We start from the raw sequence: 24952 nt of genomic DNA on the forward strand, positions 1-24952 counted from the left end.
CACCTAGAGATGATAGGGACACCTGGGGTTCCTCTTTGGCTCTTCCAATGCCTAGGCATGCGATGATACCGATAGTATCCTGGGAGCCCCCACCTCATGGTCTTCTCAAGATGAATTTCGATGGCAGTGTATCGGAGGGCGGCAGCAGATGCGGCATAGCTTTGTGATCAGAGACCATGACTCCATACTGATTATGCCGGAGGTCAGCGCACATTTGACAGATCCATTCCTGTGGCGGAGCTGCACGAGGCGTGGGATGGTTTTGTATATACTAGACTACAACTGGGTGCTCGACAGATATTCCTAAAGTGACTCGTCCATAGTGGTCGGCTGGATCCGATGCCGACGAACTAGGCCGGACCTGCGCCCACTACTCCGAGACATTTGGAGCATAGGAGAGGAGTTAGAACTATTTCAAATTTCGCATGCATTTCGAAAGACGAATAATGTTGCGGACTGAATCGCCTCCTATGCAACCCATCATTCCGAGTTTGTATTTTGGAATACTTCCAATCGTATGCCGCAAGCATTAGATCGTGTTTTGTCTTATGATTACTCTGGGCTTTCTCACTATCATGGGGTAAGAAGCCGATTTACCAGAAGAAAAAAAAAAACTGCGTTGCAACTTGAGCTGCGATACAATCCTACATAGCTACAAACAGTCCCTTAAGCCTTCCGCTGGGGTCATGCAACCAGCTAATCATCCACCAAGAAAAATAAGCATGAACAGTAGTTGCAGTCCTCAAAATATTTTGTATTATGAGCCAGCACTGTAAATGTTTTTATTTCCCAAGTGAAATATGCAATCTTTACCCAAAAAAGAAGTGAAACAAACAACAGAAGCCATGCTAGTGATCAACAATTGACCTTCGTAGAAAAATCCTTGATGATAGCCAAGAAATTCACTTTTAGCAGCATGGCTAAGTAATGGATAGAATCTGAAAAATTCTACGAATAAGAATACAACTGAACCTTGTCAGGAACCTGGTTTCCAAGCTCAGGTGAAGAAACTGAGTCACGGTTGCAACGAACCAAAAAATTATTGATCCACATGACATTTTTGAAGGGGACAATTAAAAACCATTTATTTTTCTTCTGCCAAGGCCATGATAAGGGAGCTCCATGTCTGCATATGCAAAATTGCAGAAAAGGCGCGCGAGTTTTCAGGTGCGGAGACATTTATTTCGAGTGGAACTTTCGGCTGACAGATTCATAACTGGGGACGTTGATAACTACAAGAAAGATAGTGGTTAATTATGAGAACCAGAAGGATTAAGGTTTCAACGAATCATTTGAATAGTTTTTATCAAAAGTTGCTGAGAACATACCATCTCCCCAAGATGCCATTGTCAGTGGTGAAGAAATGATCTTCTGAGAAATTGACGTTATATCTTGTAGCGTAACTTCATCAACAGCCTTCAGAAAAAGCTCAATTGGTTTCCTGGAAGGTTAAAGCAAATAAGACGATGCATTCATTAGTCAAAAAGGCTATGTTGATTGCAATTGTTTGAATGCTCGTCTCAGAGAAAAATCAGTAAATTTATGAAATGGTTGTATATGCTGATTGAATTTGAAGACCACCACATCTGCTTAGACAAGGTGCTAGACAACTGGAGAATTTCAGCAAGTCATTATGAGATAGCTATACTAACAAATGTTTAACATACTGCAGTTTTATTTTCTGTTAGAGTTTTAGTTCAAATTTTAGATGAGGTGTGCAAGAAGTCACTTAAAGTACTTGCTACAGACCGTCTAACAGATTCTCCAAGTAAAAAGGATGAATTCAGTAGAAACAGATGATTAAATTTAATTTAATCCTGACCTGGAAATAGGTTCAAGTAGGCAAATAGCTCCAAACCCAGCAAAAGTGCAGCCCAGTGCATATGGCTCTTGCGAATTATGAGGTCTAAGGAAAGTCAGATATATGCAGCCTTATGTGGCAATGCTATTTCCATGTTTCAAAATTATGGCCTCTAGGTCACAATTGAGCAACCTTAGCGTTGTGCTAAGTCTCACCCTCAGCTCCAAACCCACAGGGAGCCCAAGTAGGTCAGGTCATGGGAACTTTTCTTGGACTCCATATTTTAGAGAAGATCAAGGTTTGTACGTAGCACTGTACCAGATCAGAAATTAAATTTGTGAAGTCTCATTCAATTATTAAGAAGTAGGTCCTGGTTTACATCTTTATAAGATTCTGAGTAGGGTGGATACCCCTATACCCAATACAGATCTTGATTGATTATTAATGAATGAAACTCCACATTCTGGATAACATTCTAGTTTGGGCAGAGACCTTGAAGTCAACAAAAAACAAATTGTGCCGTGTCTGGGTTGTTTTATTATGGCCGCAAACTTCATCCACTTGAACCTAAAGTAAAATGGACACATTCCATCTTCATCTTTGGGCATCAAGTCATACAGAACCAAACATAGGAAAACACAACAAAGTCACAGCAGTGACATACATTCTCTGATGATTTATTATATGTTTTATGAAGAAAAATGAGAGAAAATATATTTAAATGATAACATTTGTAAAAATATATTCTGACATTGTGATTTTTCCCAATAGTTGTAGTCATATACATGTACAGGCCACACTCCAATAAAACTACCAAGAAAATTGCTCAAGTTATCTCAAAATTCTATATTTTCTTTGACTTTTCCTGAATTATACTGACACTATTTTTTCTCTTTTTTTAGTATTGAATCATAATTTTAAATGGTGAATGATTAAATCACACATTGAAACATACCACGTGGTACAGAATATTGAAATTGGACCAGACAGTAATAGAACATTATCAGAATTTAGATCTTTGCAGCATAATCATTTTTCCGTTGTATCCCTTGCCATGTCCCTTTGAGATAGGCTATTTAGTCCTTACAACAATTTATCTTACAATTAGTGGACATTTTCTTAAATCTTTAGCTCACTTTATCCACCCTTATCTAATGTTCTTATCTCCTAGAACTGCAAGTCATAAAGATGCACCATATGCAAAAATAAACGAAAGTAGTGTTAGGCAAAGTACTCTAAGAAGTTGTGCATTAAGTTATGGAAATGATCTAACCTCTCTCCATATGTCAAAATTTGACGTCCAATATCTTCCGAAGCTACCATCTGTGATTAAAGAAAGAGCATCTAAAAATAAGCATAACAATAAAAGTGAACTCTTTATAAGTCACAAAAAAGAGTACAAACAAACACATACTCTTGACTCCAGGTTCATCAGAATGGCAGACTTGGTTGACTGTTTGGCACGATCAAGTTGTACCTGGTCAACTATGAAAAAAAAAAGAAAAGACATAAAAATGAGGTCATGTTTATTAGAAAATTTACTGCAAGATTAGGTGCAGACAGAAACCTTGTCCAGGAGTTGCAACTGCAAGAAGTTCTCTTGCTGCCAAATCAACAGCTTTGGAAACAAAATCTGAACCCTGATTTAGAGCAACCAATTCTTAGTAGGTTTTTCAGGTATTCCATGGCAGGAGTGCAGTACAACAATAAATATTGGTCCAGTAGGACAAGTAGACAAATGCACATGTACACATGAGCACAAGAAAAAAATTGTCTCATATAATAAGACCTTCCCAGTCTGGGTCAGATATGGTGTTCTTTTGTAGTTAGCATGTTATCCATAAGCGACAAAATTTTCTAACCTATAGGAATGTCCCAACCAAGGTCCGCCGTACCGGTACCGGTCGGCGTACCGGTGGCCGGCCGGACCGGTACGGTACCGGTCCGGTCCGGTACGTACCGGCTGGTACCGGTCCCGTACCGGCCGGTACACGGTGGTTTCAAAAACCACAGCGCGCGGCGCTGTGGTTCTAAAAAAAAAAAAAAAATCATACCGGTGCGAACCGGCCGGTTCGCACCGGTACAAGGTGCGTACCGGCCGGTACGGGCCCGAACCGGCCGGTACGGGCCCGTACCGGCCGGTACGCACCCGTACCGGCCGGTTCGGATAAAAAACCGGGAAAACCGGTTTTTTATCCGTTCCGGTACCGGTCCACGGCCGGACCGGTACGTACCGGCCCGTACCGGCCGGTACGGACCGGTACGGCATTCCATGGTCCCAACAATATTTACACTATAAAGTTGGTATCCACAAGAAGAAATGATATCAAAATATGCCATATGAATCAGTGTTCCGGTTGATTAATGCACTTGATTCAGTAGGTTTTCTGCGCACCGCATGTTTTGCCATCCTACTGCAATAGGATTATCTAAAATCAACCTACGCATATTTCTGTGATTTTGTGATCATGATCCGCACACTACTGCAAAATCGGAGGTTAAGTGAAGAGCTTCTGAGCTTGAAATGGACAACAGGAGTAAGAAACAGAGGAGCAGAGGGAGGAAAAAGTGGAGACAAAGGCATGGAACTGAACCGCAGGAACAATGTGGAAAATCTAAAGCCATAGCCTCAAAATATAGTTATCGACTCTCTCTACCTACAGGCCAAGCTATGCTCCTGTGGAGGTTACATGAAGAAGAAAGAAAAATTCCATATAAGTTCAGAGACTTGGATATACGTAACCTACTTCAAAGTAACCTATAATACCCAGAATCCTAACAAAGTTTGAAACAACACCTACAGCTATGAACTAGTATTTGGCACATGTAATGCACATAAGAGTAAGAATAGCTGTGTTTTTATCTGATTGGAGATAGATGTTCTGATGGGACTGAAGGAGATTGATGAGATTATTTCAAACAACTCCTACTTTCTCACTTGCAGTTAGGCTCTTCCACTTCCCATGCCTGAATTCACCATCTCGGTGCACTTCGCAATTATGTCAAGATAGATATTACATGCGATTCTTATCCACATGAGATTTTTCTTTCCCATTTTTATAACCATGTGAATTTCTGTAGATAAGAGTTATATTTAATTCAACCATGATGAAAACAAAAAGATATCACCAAACAATAAAGAGGGTAGAATTGTTAAAATAATATTCAGTTTTGTAATTTGCACTTGCCTATAATTTAAGCAGTGAATGTTGAAGTGGAATACTTTTATAAAAGACATCTAACGTTTTGGTGTTTGAAGCAACCAAATCCCCCCACGTGACATGAAACCAATCTGTATCAATTGCCGTAAAAGGTAACCTGGACAAGCTAAAAGAAGGAAAGAGAAAAGGCGGCACACTGCCTCTCTCTCTCTCTCTCTCTCTCTCTCTCTCTCTCTCTCTCTCTCTCTCTCTCCCTCTCCCTCTCCCTCCCTCCCTCCTCTCCTGCAGGGCAACATATGCTTACGAGGAACCCCTGTTGCTTACTTTTGATGTCTTATTCTATTGTGCTTGCTGACTTATTGTGTAGCTTGTTGAGAATCCTTTCTAATCCATTGTTATAATTTCATCTAATAGTTAGATCACATACTTTATTGTTTTTCTTTGCATTCTCTGCCCTCCTTATGAATACATACTTCAAATTTGAGAGATAAGATTGTGGCAAGTGCATGTTAACTTGAAATTGGTGCTCGTTAAAAATCCCCGATGGCAGCATTAAATCAGCTTTTCATTGTTAGCATACCATGGAACAATAGAAAGCCCTTAATACAGCAGTGCGGTAGATAAATTTTGGTTTACTGCCTACAGAAAACCCATGACACCGCTCAGAATCTCACTTGAGAATTGAGATCAATGCAATCTTCATGGAAGGCTCTAGACCCACTACAAAGAAACAATAACTTGAGAAGATGACTACAAAGAAAGCTTGATGACTAAATGAACCCCAAAGGCCAATACGGACCAAGAAATTCAGATTTTAAATAAGTATGACAAGAAGACCAACAAACTGATAACAAATTATTACTATATATCTATATGCATAGTAAAAGAGTGGCTTACTGTGGTTGCATGAATTCCAAAAATTCCTGTATTATTGTAAACACTGTTGAAAGCAGAGAACGACTGGATTTGTTGGAACTCGTTTAAGACACGAAGATCTGTAAAAAAATGCGCCAGTTTAAATGTTAAAAGATACATCAATTACAAAAATATATAGATAGCAGTGATATCCTTCATGCTTCAAGAGTACCCCAGTATAATACTACTCTAAAAAAAATGAAAAACAATGACAGAGAACAGAATTTGACAGCTAAGTCCACAGGCAAGCAAGAAAACATGGCTATGTATGGGTCAGAACTTACAAAGCCGAGAATACATTCCTTTCCCAGGACCTCCAGCAGAGAAAGAGCCGCCTCCACCCATGAGCATCTGCAACAACATGGAATCGACATGGCATTAGTCTACATGATATCTAACAACACAAAAATAAGTGTAAGGGCTAGCTTCTGGAACATACTAGCATCTGGACCATATTTGATGAAAAACTAAAAATGTAAAAGAACCAGCAAAATGGACAATTGCACCAATTCAGAATTTTATGGATCACTTCAAGGAGACCTGAAGTACTGTCAGCGTCATGGCTTCCTTCTCTTGATGCCAGCCACCAGGAACTTCAAAAGCAAGAGCAACATGTGTTTGCTGTCCGCAAAAATAAAAACAAGCACGGTAGAAAAGAGATAAGACTTATAATCCAAAAGAGAAAATACATAAATAAATTGTCAAGTGAAACAAGTTGGAAACTCTTAAAACATACTGCAGTAGCAGCTTGACATCGATAGTCTCCTCCAACATATACAGATTTTGGCTCTTCCGGCCGGGACACCTTTGGAAGGTCGGATAAGAGTGGTTCAGCAACTGATACCAACTCCTCGTGTTCCACACCTGATGCCGCAAGCACCATTCTTGGAGCTGTATAATTCTCCTAATATTCTCAAAACAAACAAAAACGTCAAAGCAGAGAAGCACCACTGTAGCCTATGCTATAGGATATGAGTTACTTGATCTTACCCTAACAAAGTCCTCTAAAATATTAGCATCCAATCTGTTTATTGCAGATTCAGTAGCCATCAGAGGATTTGCCAATGCACCAGAGTAGCCAGCAGAATGAATAGCTTCGAGGAGCAAACCCTGGGGATTGTTAGAAATTTCTCCTATCTCTGCTTTCACTTTCTGCAGCTGTAGTTAACAAGACAAGACTGGGTCAACACCTGTAATCAATCAAAATCAGAAAACACCTGTAATCAATCAAAATCAGAAAACAGAAGGCAAGATGGAATACCTGTTCATTGACCTCCCAGTCAAGGAACACACTATTCCTGACACAATCGGTAAGCACCTCGACCATCTCAGGCATGTATGTTTTTAGAGCATCAAAAGTATAACCCATCTGTTCACGAGAAGCTGATGCCGTAACATTGCCTCCAATTGCTTCTACTTCACGGACAATACGCAAATGGCTCCTGTTTGTTGTGCTTTTGAAGGCCATCCGCTCCAGGAGGTGTGTGACCCCAGATGAAACAGGTGTTTCATATACAGAACCACAATCAACATATAGTCCTATCGATGCAGCTGGATTCTGACAATTCAAGAAAAACAAGCTTATCACGTTTACAAGCAAGAGCCAGGTTAAACTACCACTGATTAAAATAAAACATGTGAAAAACATACTGGTGATGATTCAGATGCAATTTTGACACCATTTGGAAGAGTCGTGATCTTTGTTTTTCCAGGCTCGACATAATCAGGCAAAGGAGGAGGAAGTGTAACACCTGGAAGTGGGAAATCTAGAGGGGGGAGTTGATTGGACCGCTCCCCAGTAAGCCAGCTAAAAAACCCACCGGAAGACCTTTTCGCAACACTTGTACTTGCAGATCTAGTGCTAGCACCAATACTTCCAGTACCGCCAACATGGCGCTGAGAATTAAATGGAAGATATCAAGGATGTCTGTAAGATTCATCATATCAAGTACGAGAAGTGTCTAAAGTACTGCCACTTAACTGCTTCCACTATGGTCCTCAGATGCATGCTCTAATAATAATTAGTATAAATATATAATTCAAATAATTTCCATGAGAAAAAAACAATACATTTAAGCAGACCAAGGATTTATTTGCTGCGTATTTTCCAAAATCTTCCAAAATTCAACACAATTTAACTCAAGACAATGTCATATCCCACATTAACTAGATCATTTTATAAGTAGAGCAAAAATGAAGATGACCAGGATACACCAATCTCAAGAGATCATCACATTGATAACTAACCACCGTCAACATAAATTGTTTAGAATATCTATATCACTCCCTAGATAGTAAAGCATCTCTGTGAGCAAGCTATGCCCCTGAAAAAAAGTTGCATATGGTAAAGCAATAAGGAGTATAGGCTCATTCAGGAAAAAGCTCTTCTAAAGCCATAAATGATTCAAGTGACATGAAAATAACCTTCCCAGTTATACGTATGTATGTACATACGTATATATGTATGTATGTATATGTATATGTGCATATGCAGAGCAGTCAGATAATAGATCGTGCAGATAAAGTTGGAGTTTTATACTGGGAATATTTATTACAGATGCATGTATCTGATGCATCTAACATATATGGCAGAGAAAGATAAATTTTAACCTGTTATTCCTATGAATCAAATGCATCACTACTTCTGAGCCATACATAAACTCGATATTTTTACTTTATTTTTACCAAACATAAGATGTTTGCCATGTCACTCAATGCTCAGAGTTATTAGACTTCCCTTCAAATTTAAAAACTCTGCCTCAAACTTTTTTTTTCATTTTTTATCAACAAAAAAACCAACATATATTCATGCAATGCTCCAAGGTGAATTGCCAGCAATTTCATATAATATCAATTTCAAATAATAACAGATATGGTGCTTATGACTAATAAACATCACCATCTCTCTAGATCTCATGTCTTTAGGGTCAACTATATTCAGCAATTAATTATTATTGAAGGTAACAACAACAAATATAGCTTTCTGAAAAGAAAATCTGCTACTTCAATCTAAGCCTTCAGGGTTTTACTTCCTTTTATCAAAACCTTTGTCCAATCAAACTATTAAGTGTAATGAGATTATCACCCTTAAAAAAAAAAGTGTTATGAGATTATCAGGTCTTAATTTTCAATAACTACAAATACATACATTAATGAATTAACTCCCACCATTACTTTGGATCAGCTTTTGTATTTTTTTTTCTTTTTAGGAATTCGTTCCTATTGAGAGAAAAAATGTCAATCAACAAAAGCTTTTTCACATAATCATGCCTTCCTACAAACAGAACATAAGTTTCATAGACATCCCTCCTCTTATGACCCTGCCCAGAAAAAATGACAAAATCCAAGCCCCTACCATTCATTCATCTCACACACGTCTCCCCTGGTTCCTACTCCACACCATCTCAATTAATTCAGGTCAATGTATCATCCACTTATGTGACTCCTAAGCTTTAGCTAATGCACCTTAACCTAAATTGGTTGGAACTTTCTAATGTGTGGTAAAAGGTACTAATATCTTTTTTCTACGAAAATTTGATAAATCATATTCCCTACAACATGCTCTTCACATCACACTCGGTAAAAATGAGGTACAACTCATCAAAAGATTATCTCACCCACCAACTTCCAGTCCTCATAAACTAATATAACTCTCTGCCGTCCTGCACGAGAACCACACTGGTGACATCTAAGGCATACCACTTTCAAACACAGCAGGTTTTGTGGAAGAAATTGATCATGCATGTGGCCAGGAGCTACTAAAAAAATAATTTCACTGAACTCATAGAAAATGCACCAATCGTACTGCAATCTTCTTTTAGCTATACTCTTTGCATTCTTCTCTGTATCACTTATCTATTTTTAGCTGTCATATTCTCAAAAACACTGCAGCAGAAACCAAAAAATAAATAAAACAAAAAAACTAACATTAAAAGATGGCCAGGTGAAATATTTTTCATAAGAAAAAACAAAACTCTGTTTCCAGATTAATCTTCTTCTTTTTTTCTCAGGGCAGCATATACTGAAATCACAAAAAAATAAAAATAAAGATCCATTATACAAACAAGATCAAACTATCAAAGCATCAATACCTCATTAAATCTAAACGAGATCTACATGTAGAAAAAAAGAAAAAAAAGAAAGAAAGAAAACAATCCCAAATCATCAAGACGAATCCGATGCTGTGGAGATCCAATAAAATCAAGATCACAACTTTCAAAATTTTAACAAAATAGAAGATCATAATAGAACAATGCCCTCGATAAACAGTAAGCGATACGAGAAATGAACAACTAAAGATGTTAGGGTTAGGTTTTCGCGAGGACCGACCTTGAGAGCCCTGAGGTGGGAGCCCAAAGCTCTGTACATGATCGGAGCAACCAAATCCTAGATCCGAGAAGATAAAAGGGAATTCGCTTAATCGCCTTATTCCCCCCACAAACGAGGACCAGAAAGAGAGAGAGAGAGAGAGTGAGACGAGGAATAGCCGCCGGGCAACGAAGAGGAATGTTTATACCGTCGCGAGGTCGACGGCTCGCAGCCCTGATATTGATAAGGTATTAAGAATATGTGATCAGAGCCGTCCGACATGCTTTGAAAGTCGAGTTATGTAAGAAAGAAAGAAATGTCACCTTACAGCACTGGAAGGTTTATAAGATTTACTTTAGAAAGATTGATCAATGGTGCATTCTCTTCCAATTGGTAATTACAAATTTACAAACCACGTGTAAATATGGACGGCTATGTTCAAAGAACAGATGGCCATGTACTAGCACAAAGACAATTGATTTTTCGAACCTTGCAGGGTGGATCAAGATCCAAAGTTTACGTATCAGATCAAGACCATGTAGGGATCAAGATCCAAAGATTACATATCAAATAACATAATCATATAGGTCATGCGAGATACATATACCAACTCGTTGGGCTACCATCTTAAATGTAACTAACCGTTCAATTTTAGACGTCCTCACCCTCTTGCACCAGGCTATGTTAACATTCCAATTATGAATAAGTTATTGAGTGTAAGTGTTTCAGTTCAGCAATTGGCTTCAATTAGACTTGAGACAGCCGTTCGTATTATACTCAGATTTCACGGCATCTATAGGATGTATTGCAAGAAGTGCAACCGGTGAAAAAGAGCATGTTGAACATTCTTGTTAATCCAGTAGCACTGCACTCGAGGGAGATTTGGTCACGGTAATCGAGTGAATTCAAGATCAAAAAAGCGCTGCAGAGAATAGGCCGCTGCTCTACAACATCCACATACTTCTAAAAAAAAGTAGCTCCTACCTAACAACACATGTCTTCAAAAAAGCAAATGGTGCTACTAATTGAATTGCCTCTTTTATAGCTAACCACTACGATAGCTTTATATAAAGAAACCATAGTTCTCTGCCAGAGCCGTTTAGTGATTTACTGTTTTCTGAGTTTGTGAACTGCATTCACACCCGCTTCATGTGATCCCCGTTATACACAAAAAAAAAAAAAACACGGTAATCCTCAAACAGTATTTGGCAAGACTCAGCATTTGACAATCTAACTATGGTGCACCAAATGATGGCATACCATCTAGAAACAGGATAGAGTCGCTAATTTTACTGATTAGCAAGCAGAGATAACCCATTCAAAAAAAATACACCAAAACTCGTTGAAAAGGTCACTTGAGTGAGTGAGTTTATGATGGCATGCATCCAGTTCCTTAAAAAGGTTTGACAACAACTGCGAAAAACAGAACCCATAACTGATACATGGGATGCAGCTATAATTTACAAAAACAGACCCACCATCATGTCAGGCTCACTTTTGACTATAAGAGAAGACGAGACTCTAGCAGCCCCCGTCTCTCACATTAGGAATTGTGAAGCAAAGAAACCTTCTGCGCAATCTCAGCAATATCTTCCATTTCCTTATCAATCAACTGACTTAACTGCTCCTCTTGGGTTGCTGGATCTCCCTCCAGCTTGCCATCAATGCCATCTGATTCCCCGCCGGCCTGCGACCAGAACACGACAAAAGTCATGTCGTGGTCATAATCATTCGGCACCTCAATCAGACATTTTCCATTAGCCTCAGCATTCTTATCCAGGATATCACCCTTCACACGGTCGGAGATGCAGGCCCTAAAATTCTCCATGCACCTGTGGTTCTCGGTATCAAGGTTTAGATAGATGAGGACCTCCCAGCACCTACGGAACTGCTTCTTGTTGATCTTTAGCTTTTGCCGCACAAGTTCCATCACATTAGCTGGTGGAGCGAACCTCAACTTGGAAGTTCGCTTGGATAGGTTGCCTTCCTTCAGGTAAGAGACAACCGAACTGATGGATGGCTTTATGGGCTCAAAAGCAAGCAGGTGGAGGGTGTCATTGCAGGACCGGAGATACTGGAGGTAGTCAGAAGGCTCCTCGACTGTCACATCATATATGTTTTCAGAAAATGCAACAGAATTCACAGCCTCTAGAAGACGACGGCCATGGCCTTGACCCTGATAAGGGGGCAATACTAATATCTGGAAACAAAACGAAAACAGTTTGTAAGTAAAACTGCTAAAAAAATCAGATTTCACTGCTTTGATTATTTTTCGCTGAATCAGAAGAAAACTACCGAATGAATATAGCCCGTGACTGCAGTTAAATATATAAAACCATGAACTTGCAAGACCAAATTTGATTTGTTCCCTCACAAAATCAATTGTTACCAGCTGATACATTAAGAATCTATGCAAGCCCCATTCAGATGATCACTCAAAAACTGAAACAAGTTGAGCCTTCGAGATGGCATGCAAACATTAACTGAAAAAGTAAAATCATATGCCTGGAATTTTGAGGCAAAGAATTGCCTACAGTTCCTTGTCTGTAATATAAGCCCCCAACCTAAAGAAATGAAACGCACCCTTAACCTTCACAAGTTCAATCAATTACAGTGGAATAGAGAACGTTCCTCCTAAATAAGAAAAAGAAATGTTTATGCGAGTCTATTTCCGCTAGATATCAGTGCCATCAGAGAACATTCTGGCTTTCCTTTTGTACATAAGTAGGTCAATAAGCGTCGTCATCTGTAAGGGCATTGTTAAGTTAAAAGGAGTACAAGTTGGGTCTATGTGTTTTCTTCATGGGCCACCTCATATGGACCTGCTGATTCAACAGCACAAAGCCTTAAAGTATCACTAGGGTTTTTCCAGAAGGCCAAAAATACTAACAATGAGAAGACTTGAGAGCCGACCTGGCTAATTCGTAAGCGAGTACTGTCAGGATAATGGTAGAAGCGATAAACAGTTGCAAAACCTAGTAGGTGGATAATGCTATCCCCTGAAGGATCCTGCATCTTTTTCACAACAAGAAAAATCTCCCATCTTGGATCAGTGACATCAATTGGCCTGCCACCTAAACCAGGGAAATTACCTTTCAATTAATCTTCACAAGATTTACTGAGCAAGTACAACAAAGATAATTTCAACAGATGATAGCAGAAGCTTAAAAAGTACCTTCAACAAGAAGCAGCACAAGAGGTACCAGACGACTATAAAGCAAACCAACAGGCAAGTTGCGCAGTTCCGTACAAATGACCTAGTGAAAATAAAGTATCATCATCCAGGTCAAACTCAGAGGCTTAAGAATTTATAATTAGATATTAACTAAAAGAAAATTTCTCACATAATAAATTCAGATCAGCAATTTAAGTTAACTAACATCACAGCATAACATCTGCAAGTTTGTTTCTTAGAAAGATTTGTTGCGCAGAAGGTCCAAAATGAAGAATGTCCAGTATTCATGATGTAAGAGGAAGCACGCATGTTGATAAAATTTCTGAGAGTTGTGGTCCATGGCATATATAGGAGCACATATTATAGCACAACCATGTCAATTACAGAATATTATTGTTAATGAAAAAACTTCATACTACTTAAAAAATCAAAACATGACCACCAGAACAGCTGGACATTGATGATTTAATAAATTGGTTAACCTTTAAAATTAGAAATATATATTGTTAATGCAAGTACAGATCTCAGTGCATTAACTATCATAATCAAGCTTATAGTTGCAACAAGAGAGCACCTCAATGGTAGGGCCCTCAGCATCCAAGTGTATGTCGGATGCTTGATCATCTTTCCTCAAGGAATCAGAATGTAGGACTTTTCCATCTGACACAATATTTCTGAGACACAAAAATCCAGCAGAAAACAAAGAAAAGAGCAGTGAATTAGGATGCCACAAAGTAAAAGGAAAGCTGTGGGTTGAAGCAGATCAACTGAGCCGTACCTGATATAGTGGCATTCTTTTGAAAATGTTTGAAGAAACTCTTCCTTCTCAATCAAAGATTCACCAAATATGCTCTACGAAAAAGGGATACAATTATCATGCTAGAAGAGAGAATCTGAAGATGAACCATCACTTCTCACAAGTGTGAATTACCTGAAGAGCAGGTTTCAGGTCTGTAATTCCTTTTCCTCCCTTAAAAGAATTGACAGGAGTTAGATTTAGAAATATGGGCCAGAAACAATAGGATAACTTGAAAGAAAATCTAACATCATAACCAGTTACCAGGTAAGCTGAAAGAACTATTTTCAAATTTTCTAATCATTCTGAACAAAAATATTTGATTTGTTTATCAGCTCCTTTCTGCTCATCAACTATCTTAGTCTAATCCATTTAATACTGAAGTGCCAAAGTTCAAGCCAACTAAACCAATGAAAGTAACGCCAGATCTACAACATCATAAAACTCGGATCACCCAAAACTATCACAAGGTGCTAAAAAAACACATAGATGCATACCAGGATAGTATTCATACAAATAGAATGTAACCTTTTACAATATGAATAATTGTGAGGTTTAAGTTTTGATATATGAGTGTCAAAAGATATCATACACTAATGTGTTGTTTGATGTTGCTTCATTTTTTCCGTTTTCAGAAGTACGAAAATAAAAATTATACTCCTGTTTTTCTAAATATTTAAAAATATAAACATATTTAGTATAGTCAATTATTTTTAAAAGAAGAAAGCGGCGGCGGCGGCGGCGATACTGGTGGCGGCGGCGGCGATAGTGGTGGCGGCGGCGGCGATAGCAGCGGTGCTGGCAAGGTGTGCCGGTAGTATGACAAAGGCGGTGACGGCACCGGCGGCGCTAGTGGCAAGGGGTAGCAGTTGTGTAGCATAGGCGACAGAGGCAACTTTATTGGTGAGGATGGCAGCACGGTATGGTGGAGATATTAGCAATGGCTACGATTGTGGAGGCAATGATGGTGGCGATGGCAGAGGCAGCAAAGGCAGCTATGGTGACAAAGGCAATGATAAAGGTGGTGGTGTCAGCAAAGATAGCAAAAATCATGAGTTTCTTATTTTTCAAAATAATAAAAGTAACAAAATCTTGTTTTCAACTTTTAAAATAATAAAGACGACTTTGAAAAATAGAAAATAGGAACAAATAACAACAAACATGTTTTTGTCTCGATTTTTGTGTTTTATTTTTAAAAGTAGAAAACAAGAAATAAAAATGATGCCAAATAGGCCCTAAAATGTCTGAAAACAGTGCCAAATTAGAATAGCAAATAACAAGTATTCTGGAATTAGTGCCAAAGGGTACACAATGTACGATGCATCAATTAATATAGCACCTACAATATAGTCCAATCATCACATGTTCAGATAATCAGACTAAATAAGTAGATGGAAAAATCCTGACATGCATGCTGGCTAAGTTGTATGTCTATTCCACAAGCAGTAAAATTGAGTAGATGATACTTACATCTTGTGTGCTCTTGAATGTAATCTCAGCATATGCATGAAAAGATACAATACTCAACCATATGTTGATCTGCAGAAAACAGTGATGATGTAAAAAATCTATGTTCCAGGAAAAAAAACTTAAAGAAAAGGCAGAAACCTCTAGTTTTTTTTTCATTTACATTTCAACAATGCAGAGAAAATTTTACAGTAGCATGAATAGAAATGAGCTGATCACAATTTTTTCAGTTCATAGACTAGATCTAGCATTTAACTCTGTATAATCATAGAAGTCTGTTTACTAATAATCATATGATCTGACGAGATGATTTGACGTTTTGCAGGAAAAGGCTGACTGAGTCTTTTCCTTATACTTTCAAATTTCAGAGTTCAAACACAATAATCTATGTAGAGCAAGTCCCTTAACAATGAACCCACTAAATTGTGAGAAGAACAGTTATAATTGTCATGTAATGGTGTATTTTTTCAGATAACAGATATTCTGCAAAGGAGATGATAACATGCTACAGTACAAGCACCTGAGATGAAAAGATTAGAAGGAAAACCCAAACTACAACCACAAGCAAGAAGATAATGTCCAATTATTATGTGCCAGCTTTAGGAATCATCTCTTTTCCATTTTTATCAAGGTCTACATCCTCTGACACAGCCAGTTTTCCACAGCCCCTAATCAGAATTCCCATCCAGGTTAATGGCAGCAGGTTTTGCTCCTCTTTCCTCATCACTCTCCTTACAGGACCTTCTTCTCTTCATTTCGCGTGCCCAAACCAACTTGGAATTATCTCTATATAAATATCAATGCATGTATGTAGAAATCATCGAAGGTAAACATAAACAGTAAATAAGCATATTGCCACAAAAAAAAGAAGCTATTACTTCACCAGGCAAGTATAAACCAAAAAACCCAATATAATGGTTATAGCAATTCAAGGACGGATAAAGACCACAAAATATTGGAGTGCAAGGGTTGCCAACAAACTTAACGAAACTGTTTAAAAGAAGTTACATAAGAAATAAAACATGGCTGAGTTTACTTATACAAGCTATGGATCAAAAGAATACTACCATATATCTAAAATGCATGCATAAACTTTATGCATTACCTTTAAGTCTTTATAGCCATATATCTTTCCATCTTCACCAAAAAAATGATTCAGGTCAACCAGATCGATACAATAGCTGCTTGTTTTACCCACTTCATCTTCCTTTTTTACTGTACTCAGGGAATCAAGCACAAAGTCATACTGGTGGTAATAAACTGAGAGTATAAATAGCATCCTTTAGATAGATCAAAAGTGTATAACCAAAAATGTAAATACTAGTGAGGAGTGCCTGTCTTTGGCCAAAGAACTTTGTAGAGATATAGAGTTACTTCATGGACATGTATGCTTGAGTCTCAATTTAGCTAAAAGGAGGTTAGCTTTAATTTCTCTGAGAAAATAGAGAAACAAGTCATTCTTTTCATAGATTGCCTATGATAAACTGTATTCTTTTCTTCCAATTGTTCCATGGGTAAATTCAGCAGTTCTCAAAATTTTTGAAGTAGTCAACAAATTATTACCTTGGCCTTGGCCTTTGCTAGTTTAAGCATTGTCTAGAACCCATGAACAACCAAAGTCAAGTAGCTATGTCCCCGCAAACTTAAAGCCATTGGCACTTAGAATGGCTGAGAATCAAAGTGTTATTATTTGCATCAAAAAATTCCTACACCCCTAGTTAAGAAGAGCAAGACATTCTAGTCTTGAAGAGCCAATGTTTGTAATGTCTGTCAACAAATCCAAATGTGTCACTGTAATACTACATATGATATAAATGTCACTGAATTGTCACTGACATATGATGTCTTAACTGAAATGTCACTGTAATACTATGGTATAAATAAGTGCAAAAGAAAAACAGTTGTATCTAATGATAAGAGCAAAAGGTCTCAATCCATCCTCATTCTGATTGTATGCGTGCAAGTGGCTTGGCGCACTCTAACCAAAGTTGCAAGGGACCTCATAATCCAGAGAATACATTGATAACATAATGTCAAGCATCAAAACAATTTGAGTTATATTAAGACATTATAAGCTCTTCAAAAAAACACTTGATGCCATTACCAAATAATAAGAATATAACTGTTTAAAAAGTAAAATTGGTTATCAAAATATCAGGTAGCAACTCTCAATATGGAAAAAAGAAAAATGGGAAAACAAATGGAAATTGAATTGACAGCTTAATCAACAGGGCTACTACATGAAGGCATATCGGTATAATAAAAAAAACAATTGAGGTGAAGTTTACTCATGATAAACATCAGTAGCTAAGACCTACAAATAAATTTTACAAATTTAAAAAAAATGGTTTCAAGATATTTAGCAGGAAAAGGAAATAAGCTCATACCAAGAAAAACTTTGACGCACTCATTTGCCTCAACTCCAGTATCTACAATGAAACAAATAAAAGAGGAAACTACAGTAAAAATTAGCTCTTTAAACTATAAAAGATCACATTGAACCATAGAAAAGCTCAGGAAAAGTATAAGATGGTGAAGTAAATAGGGTCCAATAATGCAGTCATTGGTGCCCCCACAGAAGTTCAACAAAATTTGGTAGCATTACTTAGAACATTCATTGATAAATGCAACTTAATCAAATGCTGATTGTATGTAAAAGTGAAATGCAATCTTAAATTGTTTTTTTTTTTTTTTTTTTGGGGGGGGGGGGGGGGGCAATAAAAATAGGAGTGGATTTTTATTTATTAATAAAAGAAAATCATAGATCATCATACAAGAACATAAAATGCAAAAACAAAGATCATAAATCATTGTATCAAGCAACTGTAATGGAAGGACCAGCTTTAACATCATTACACCACTTTGCTAGAGATATATGATATTCCTGTGCCAAAAATCTGGGATATCCATTTTGCATATTAGGAAAGTCCAATCAATTAAGACATATCAAACATACAAAGACTAAATTGAAGATGGGGTAACAGCAAAATTGAATCAGAAGGCAAAAATTCATGTATGGATATAGATTTGCACATCATATCTTCACCAGATTATGGTACACAGTTGAATCTTTAGGAACCAGGCTTAAAGGCCAAGAAGAAGCTTCGACTGGGGGGAATATGCAACAAGACCTAATTTTACCTCTCCAGATAAAATCAGGATCCGAAAGAACAGATGCCAAAACTATATGACCTGAACCAAGGCTGCTCAGGAGTTGATGGAAAGGGGCATTTCAAAAAAGAAACCAAGCACAGTATTTCTAAGTTCCAATATATGAAAGTGATTTATGAGATGAAATCATATTTACCTGATCTCACAACAACATCAGCTGGCAGGCAGATGCATGATTGATTTAATTAAAAGAATGCCTAAAGACTTGTTTAGTGAACTTCGCGTTGAAACTTTATTGTTTAAAAGATTTGAAAACAATAAAGTTTTGAGTTACTAAGGGCCTGTTTGGCACTGCTACTATATTTTTGCTTTTGTTTCCCTTCAAATTAGTGAATTCCGACATGGACATTGATGTAGAGCATAGAGTTCATTTTGCTCATTTCTGAAAGCAAAAAATCCTTGCCTCCAATACCTTGAAGATTTTCATAAAACAATTTGAAAAAGCAAACTGGTTTCATCATATGGGGGACTGTTCAACACATTTTTCTTCTTGGTTTTTTTGAAAACAAAAACAGAAAATGAAAGCAATACCCAAAAGGCCCTGAACAATCCAACTGTTCGAGGACTCAGAAAAGATTAGGCACTTCATCAAATTTCTCCATTTAAGATTAATATGTACCAAGGTATACAAAATTGAAAGGCGTATTGCATAATTCATTAATTATCATCGAGACAGTGCAGGCCATAATAGAAACCAGTGCAAGTAGCAATATTTTTCCTCCTTTCAGTCTTCCTAATTCTGGAAAAGATTTGATTTTCCCCCTTTTTGCTTTAAAAAAGGGTTTTTTGAGAGTGAAAGCACCCAGCCCAGGCCATGCACCATCACGATAGCACTTCATATACTGAACATCGAGATCTATATCTAAAAGCTCCCTCTGGCCAACTTGCAGAGCATCCTCGGAGGAAAATAGACAAAACAATAGAACAAAATGATGGTTGATAGCAAAAATAAAAAAAAATGACGATATAAGCTAAAGTTGGCAGCGTCGTTCAAGAACGATAATTTTCCACGGGTTTAATTCAAAGAAGGCAAAATAAAACCTGGCGGACAAAAAAAAAAGTTTTTTCCTGAGAAAACCATGCAAAAATAGCAGAAAGACTTGATTATAGAAAACCTGACAGCTCGAGGAAGATTCTAACCTCATTTTGAAACCATAAAGCGAGCAAAATTACAAGAAAACAGCACAAAAACCTAAGAGAACAATACGACGGAGAGATCGGAGAGAGGGGTGAGGTGATTGCCGCCGAATTCCATACCGATATTGGCGAAACCAACGCGTCTCCGCTTCTTGATGTCCCCCGAGATCTCCCCACCCTTCTGCTTCAGCGCCATTTCCTCTCAAAAAGAACCCTAGCTTGGATTTAGGGCCTTGGTAGAAACCCTAGACGAGATAGGGGTCTAGGGTTTCGAAATACCCCGGGAGAGGACAGGCGGGAAATGGGAGCGCAGGTATATAAAAAGGGGGGAAAGAAGGGCAGGCAAGGGTCGGCAGGGGGTTTTGAGTTACGAGCCACCTCAATCGTTCTAGAGGCTCTAGGGATTATCAATTAGATTCATCCAGGAGGCTCTAGGGATGACTGGCAATGATCACTCACTGCTCCGTAACACCTACACCATGGCAAGAGACAAAAAAAACTGCCGAGCCGCACATATCTTCCGAAAAGCTAATGAGGCTGCAGATTGAATGGCTGCTTATGTGGCCAGTCACTCCAGAGATACTCTATGGGATGGAAATGGTGAAATATTCCGAGTACTTCAGAACATTTTGTTTTCTGACTTTATTGGATGCATTCATACTCGTCAGGTATGAATCCATCTGCTTTTAAAAAAAAAAGAAAGAAAAAAAAGACAAAGAAAGATCCACTCATTTCCAGCAAAATAACAAAGAAAAAAAAAAAAAAATCCGCTTACCACTTGAGGGCCTTCTACGAGCCCGTCTTGATGGAGTGGTCTCATCCGTCTGATCTTGGTTAGTAGATTTGGCGGAGACTCACTTATTCTAGAAAGTGGTAGACCATGAGATGCCATGTATATACATATATACAAGCATAATACATGCATACATATATATATATATATATATATATATATATATATATATATATATATATATATATATATATATATATATATATATATATATATATACACACACATACATACTCATATATATACATAAAATTATATATATATATATATAGGCACATAATTTTTAATTTTTCGATATTTTTAGTGCAATTGATCATAGTTAATAGTATTAGTCTTTGATTTTAATGCACCATTATTAAGTTTACGTACGCTCTCCTAATGAGAGGAGGATGGTTTATATCCGCATAAATCATTATAGTCGCAAAGGGTATGTGAAATAGAGATTTGACTATAACTCCATCATGGATCCTCTAAGTATTTTTAGATTCATATTTTTTCACAGCAATTATGTATGTATGAGAAACAAGAGAAGTGTACAATACTTATCTACAAGTGCACTTATCCAATTGATAAGAATTATCAATACATGCGCTTGATCATACAAACTTCACACATTGTTGTTGCTTTCCTCCAATTTTTTATTGCCAAGATGTGACAGAAACTTGCGTCGTATTTTTTTTTGACTTGCTTGACAATCATAACATATTTGGCATCCAAATTAAGTTGGTTAAGATACCATGGTTGCTCCTAGGCTTTCCAACTCGCATGACATGAAGATGGCCTTTATATAGCTAACGAGTCTTCTAGCATTGCTCCGATACATTCTATGGTGTAGGCTGGGATTGGGTCCAAGATATAATTTACATGCATAATAGTGTCATAAAATTATAGCATACCCACACATAAATATCAAGCTTGGTATATGACTAACTTGGAGCAGAAATCTTTCATTGCATAGCTCCTGCGGTGGATATGATAATAAAGATCATCTCAACTACAGTAAGGGCCGGCTCAAGCCCTAGGCGACCATAATAGAAAGAAATCTTTCATTTTATAGCTCCTGCGGTGGATATGACAACAAAGATCACCTCGACTGCAGTCTACAGTAGACTTGACCACAGTCCGGTTAGAACCGGGGAACCGGACCGGAACCGAATGTCACGACCCCCGCCCCGTTCCCGGCGGGCCGCCGCGACGGTCCTAGGGTGCGGGTAGGCATAAGGCCACCAGCCACCGCGTAGAACCCTACTACCTATCAATCATCAATAAATCTTGAAAATTTTGGCATGATACATGCACAAAATGATCACCTTTCCTATGGTGACCTGTCAGGATTATCTCATTACATACAACAATGCTACCTGTCAGAGCAGCAATCACATAATCTGTCACATAATGAACCTGGACAATATATATCAATACATCATCTCAGGCATATAACTCATCTATATAAAAATCTGGTTCCCATTTCATCCATGGTCAAACCCATATCCACAACAGGATCTATGACTGTAACTATACACTAAATACAACAGAAGGTTTATAATACACCAAAAGGGGATAAACCTCTATCTACATTATACTATGCTACACTATGGAGCGGCACAGCTAGCAGGCAATCTCTAACCCTGCTCTTCTCTATACAATACCTGCCCTGCAATCAAAAACACAAAACTGGGGAGTGAGTATTAAATACTCAGTGAGTGGAGTAGAGAGTACTATGCACATGAGACAGAATATAATCATGGCTCGAGATGAAATCTCAAGATCAATAACAAGATGAACATGATCTCAACATAGAGAATATGGAGTAAATCATCAATATCACCACAATCAATATCAACTCATCTGAAGCATATATGGAATAATCAAGTAAACATATATGCTACTCATGAATATGCTCAACAGATCATAATGCTGGAACATACAAATCAGGTGTCAATATGCTGAAATCATCACTAGACAGCTATCGGGAGGTGGGTTTTACGCCCCAGGCGAACCAGCAACAACTCCCTACTGCCATATGCATATATCGAATATGACACCACACCAATATGTAAATCATCACTAGACAGCTGTCGGGAGGTGGGTTTTACGCCCCAGGCGAACCAGCAACAACTCCCCACTGTCACATGCATATGCAGGATAAGACACCATATCGATAATGTAAATGCTAGACAGCTATCGGGAGGTGGGTTTTACGCCCCAGGCGAACCAGCAACAACTCCCTACTGTCACATGCATATGCAGGATAAGATACCACACTGATCATGTAAATGCTGGCCAGTATCCAGAACAGAAATCCATCTCACATCTACATACTAAACGGCACCTCGCGGGAATTCTACATCCGCGGAAAGCCATACTGCACCTCGCGGGGTCTTACTATGCCCGGCGGCAAGCAGAATATAAGTCGTAGGACCGGCCGATCCTACGCCTAGGGCCGTGTCCCCCCTAGGAAGGGACTGGGCTCCGCCCACCCAGAAGGCTACTATGTGCACAAAGGCCGATGTTCAACCCCATCGACTATAGGTGTCCTGCAGATACTGCCAAGCCATGCATAAATGCCATAATGCACCCTCCCAATACTCTACTAAAAAGGAGTATAATCAAGATTACCACTCACTCGATCATGACCCAATCATAAACTAACATCAGGGTTGGGAGTGAGGAATCACGGGAGTACAATGCAACTCAATATACCATGAGAAGGGCTGTACAAGTCTTTGAAATAGAGGAAATGAAATCAATTTACAAAAGAAATCATTTCACAATTCAGATCCAATTTCATTACTCATAAAGGAGTATAATCAAGCTACGACTCACAAGTCTTTAAAATAGAGGAAATGAAATCAATTTACAAAAGAAATCATTTCACAATTCGGAATCAATTTGATTACTCATCAACCCCTCGTAATTTCTCTCAATGTTCCCTCAAATGCGTGCACAAGATAATCAAGTATGGAGAAACAAAATTATAGAGGAATCTACTACAATATCAATCAATATGCTCAAGTGGAATCAATTCACACTTGGCGACATTCATGAAAATGAATTAAGGATGCTCATGGTGCAAAGTACATGACTCCCACTCACCTGTCAATCTGGCACAGCCCTGATACGCCTCCAAAAATCTACAGCAGGCAGTGGGGAACTTCTTCCTCTTGTTCCCTAGCTTCTTGCCCAACTGTGACATGCATTTATAATACATTTAGTCCTGTATCAAGGGCTATAATCTACGTGCCATTTATAATATAGGGAACTTTAATTGATTCAACTCCCCCGTTCCCTAAATCTTTTCTTTTCTTTCTTCTTTTCCTTTTTAATTAATTAACTTACCATTTATATGTATTAGGGACTCCCTTGCATGAGTACAAGGTCCCTTTTTGCTTGATCTAGGCTTAATACCCTATTATAGCATGAAATCCCCTATTTTCCACCCGGATGAACAGTAACTCGAACCGACAGCCGGTTACTTCATCCTGGGTTTGATCCACTTTCCAAACTCCAAATTTGATGAAATTTTTACCTAACATTCTACACTCATAGAGGATTCCAAAGAGATAACATGCATCATCATCGGAGGCCGTTTGGCCCCCTAAATAATTCGCCGAAGTTGGGACTTCGACACAGTTTTTCCGTAGTGCCGGAAAAATTTGTCAAAATCCGATTCTTCTTCTTTTAACCGCCTCTACAACCCTTATCCGACCCCTCTAGACTATATCCACCCTTTGTATAGCCTAATGTCATCAAAAGACTAGATAGAGACGGATATTTACCTTTTTCTTTTTGGAAATCGAGGTCCTTGCGTAGAGGAGAAGGAGATCTACACTTTTCCCTTCAGCTGGAAGTGCAACCAGGACTCCCTTCCACCTCGAATCCCTCTTCCTTCTTCTTTTTTTTCTTCTTCTTCTTCTCTTTTTCTTTCTCTCTGTGTCGTCTGAGAACCCTTCCCCTCTTCTCTCTGTTTCACTCCCGTGAGCCAGCTCAAACCCTCCAATTAAATCACATCAAAACACTATTCACCCTTTTTTTAATATTATTAATTTCCCATTTTGCCCTTGCCACTTCGATATATCTGCAATTATGCCATTATCTTTTGATTCCTTCCCATTTTACCCCTTATATCAATTTTAAAGGACTATTCTATCCTTTTTTTATATAAAAAAAAATATTTTGGGGTTATTACATCCTCCCCCCCTTATATAAAATTCGTCCTCGAATTTAA

General features: G+C 38.2%; 2 protein-coding genes across 3 annotated transcripts; both read right to left on the reverse strand.

Annotated features, from left to right (window-relative positions):
* Nucleotides 1-733: 733 nt before the first annotated feature.
* On the reverse strand, nucleotides 734-10457 carry LOC103714336 (mitochondrial-processing peptidase subunit alpha-like). The gene is made up of 13 exons (XM_008801543.6): nucleotides 10207-10457; nucleotides 7528-7773; nucleotides 7139-7435; nucleotides 6868-7035; nucleotides 6614-6781; nucleotides 6418-6498; nucleotides 6162-6228; nucleotides 5860-5957; nucleotides 3369-3441; nucleotides 3216-3286; nucleotides 3075-3124; nucleotides 1329-1441; nucleotides 734-1232 (listed from the first exon to the last, which is right to left on the reverse strand). Exons 1-13 carry the CDS (start codon nucleotides 10243-10245, stop codon nucleotides 1180-1182), a joined length of 1524 nt encoding a protein of 507 aa, XP_008799765.3. The 5' UTR covers nucleotides 10246-10457; the 3' UTR covers nucleotides 734-1179.
* Nucleotides 10458-11524: 1067 nt separating this feature from the next.
* On the reverse strand, nucleotides 11525-20415 carry HAG2 (histone acetyltransferase of the GNAT family 2). Of its 2 annotated transcripts, none has more exons than XM_008801544.3 (10): nucleotides 20052-20415; nucleotides 18011-18052; nucleotides 16729-16838; nucleotides 15627-15695; nucleotides 14292-14330; nucleotides 14139-14212; nucleotides 13935-14034; nucleotides 13361-13442; nucleotides 13099-13259; nucleotides 11525-12385 (listed from the first exon to the last, which is right to left on the reverse strand). In XM_008801544.3, the coding sequence occupies exons 1-10, from the start codon at nucleotides 20125-20127 to the stop codon at nucleotides 11729-11731; spliced, it is 1410 nt and encodes a 469-aa protein (XP_008799766.3). In that variant the 5' UTR covers nucleotides 20128-20415; the 3' UTR covers nucleotides 11525-11728. The 2 variants fall into 2 exon arrangements, with proteins under 2 accessions (XP_008799766.3, XP_088563356.1); XM_088707230.1 differs by having other exon boundaries at nucleotides 16729-16883; nucleotides 20052-20393.
* Nucleotides 20416-24952: the final 4537 nt, after the last annotated feature.

This window comes from Phoenix dactylifera, chromosome 1, assembly GCF_051530095.1.
Source record: "Phoenix dactylifera cultivar Ajwa chromosome 1, Ajwa_hap1_PhDact_Kaust_v1.1, whole genome shotgun sequence".
In the NCBI taxonomy this organism is placed as follows: Eukaryota; Viridiplantae; Streptophyta; class Magnoliopsida; order Arecales; family Arecaceae; genus Phoenix; species Phoenix dactylifera.

Coding starts and splice junctions, on each gene's coding strand:
- LOC103714336 (XM_008801543.6), bottom strand. CDS start 10,245: ATGTACAGAGCTTTGGGCTCCCACCTCAGGGCTCTCAAG. Junction 6,782..6,867: donor TTTTAGAGGACTTTGTTAGG/GTAAGATCAAGT, acceptor TGAGAATATTAG/GAGAATTATACAGCTCCAAG. Junction 1,442..3,074: donor ATTTTGACATATGGAGAGAG/GTTAGATCATTT, acceptor TTAACCTTCCAG/GAAACCAATTGAGCTTTTTC.
- HAG2 (XM_088707230.1), bottom strand. CDS start 20,127: ATGGCGCTGAAGCAGAAGGGTGGGGAGATCTCGGGGGACATCAAGAAG. Junction 14,035..14,138: donor AAAGAATGCCACTATATCAG/GTACGGCTCAGT, acceptor TTTGTGTCTCAG/AAATATTGTGTCAGATGGAA. Junction 12,386..13,098: donor CTCGCTTACGAATTAGCCAG/GTCGGCTCTCAA, acceptor TTTTGTTTCCAG/ATATTAGTATTGCCCCCTTA.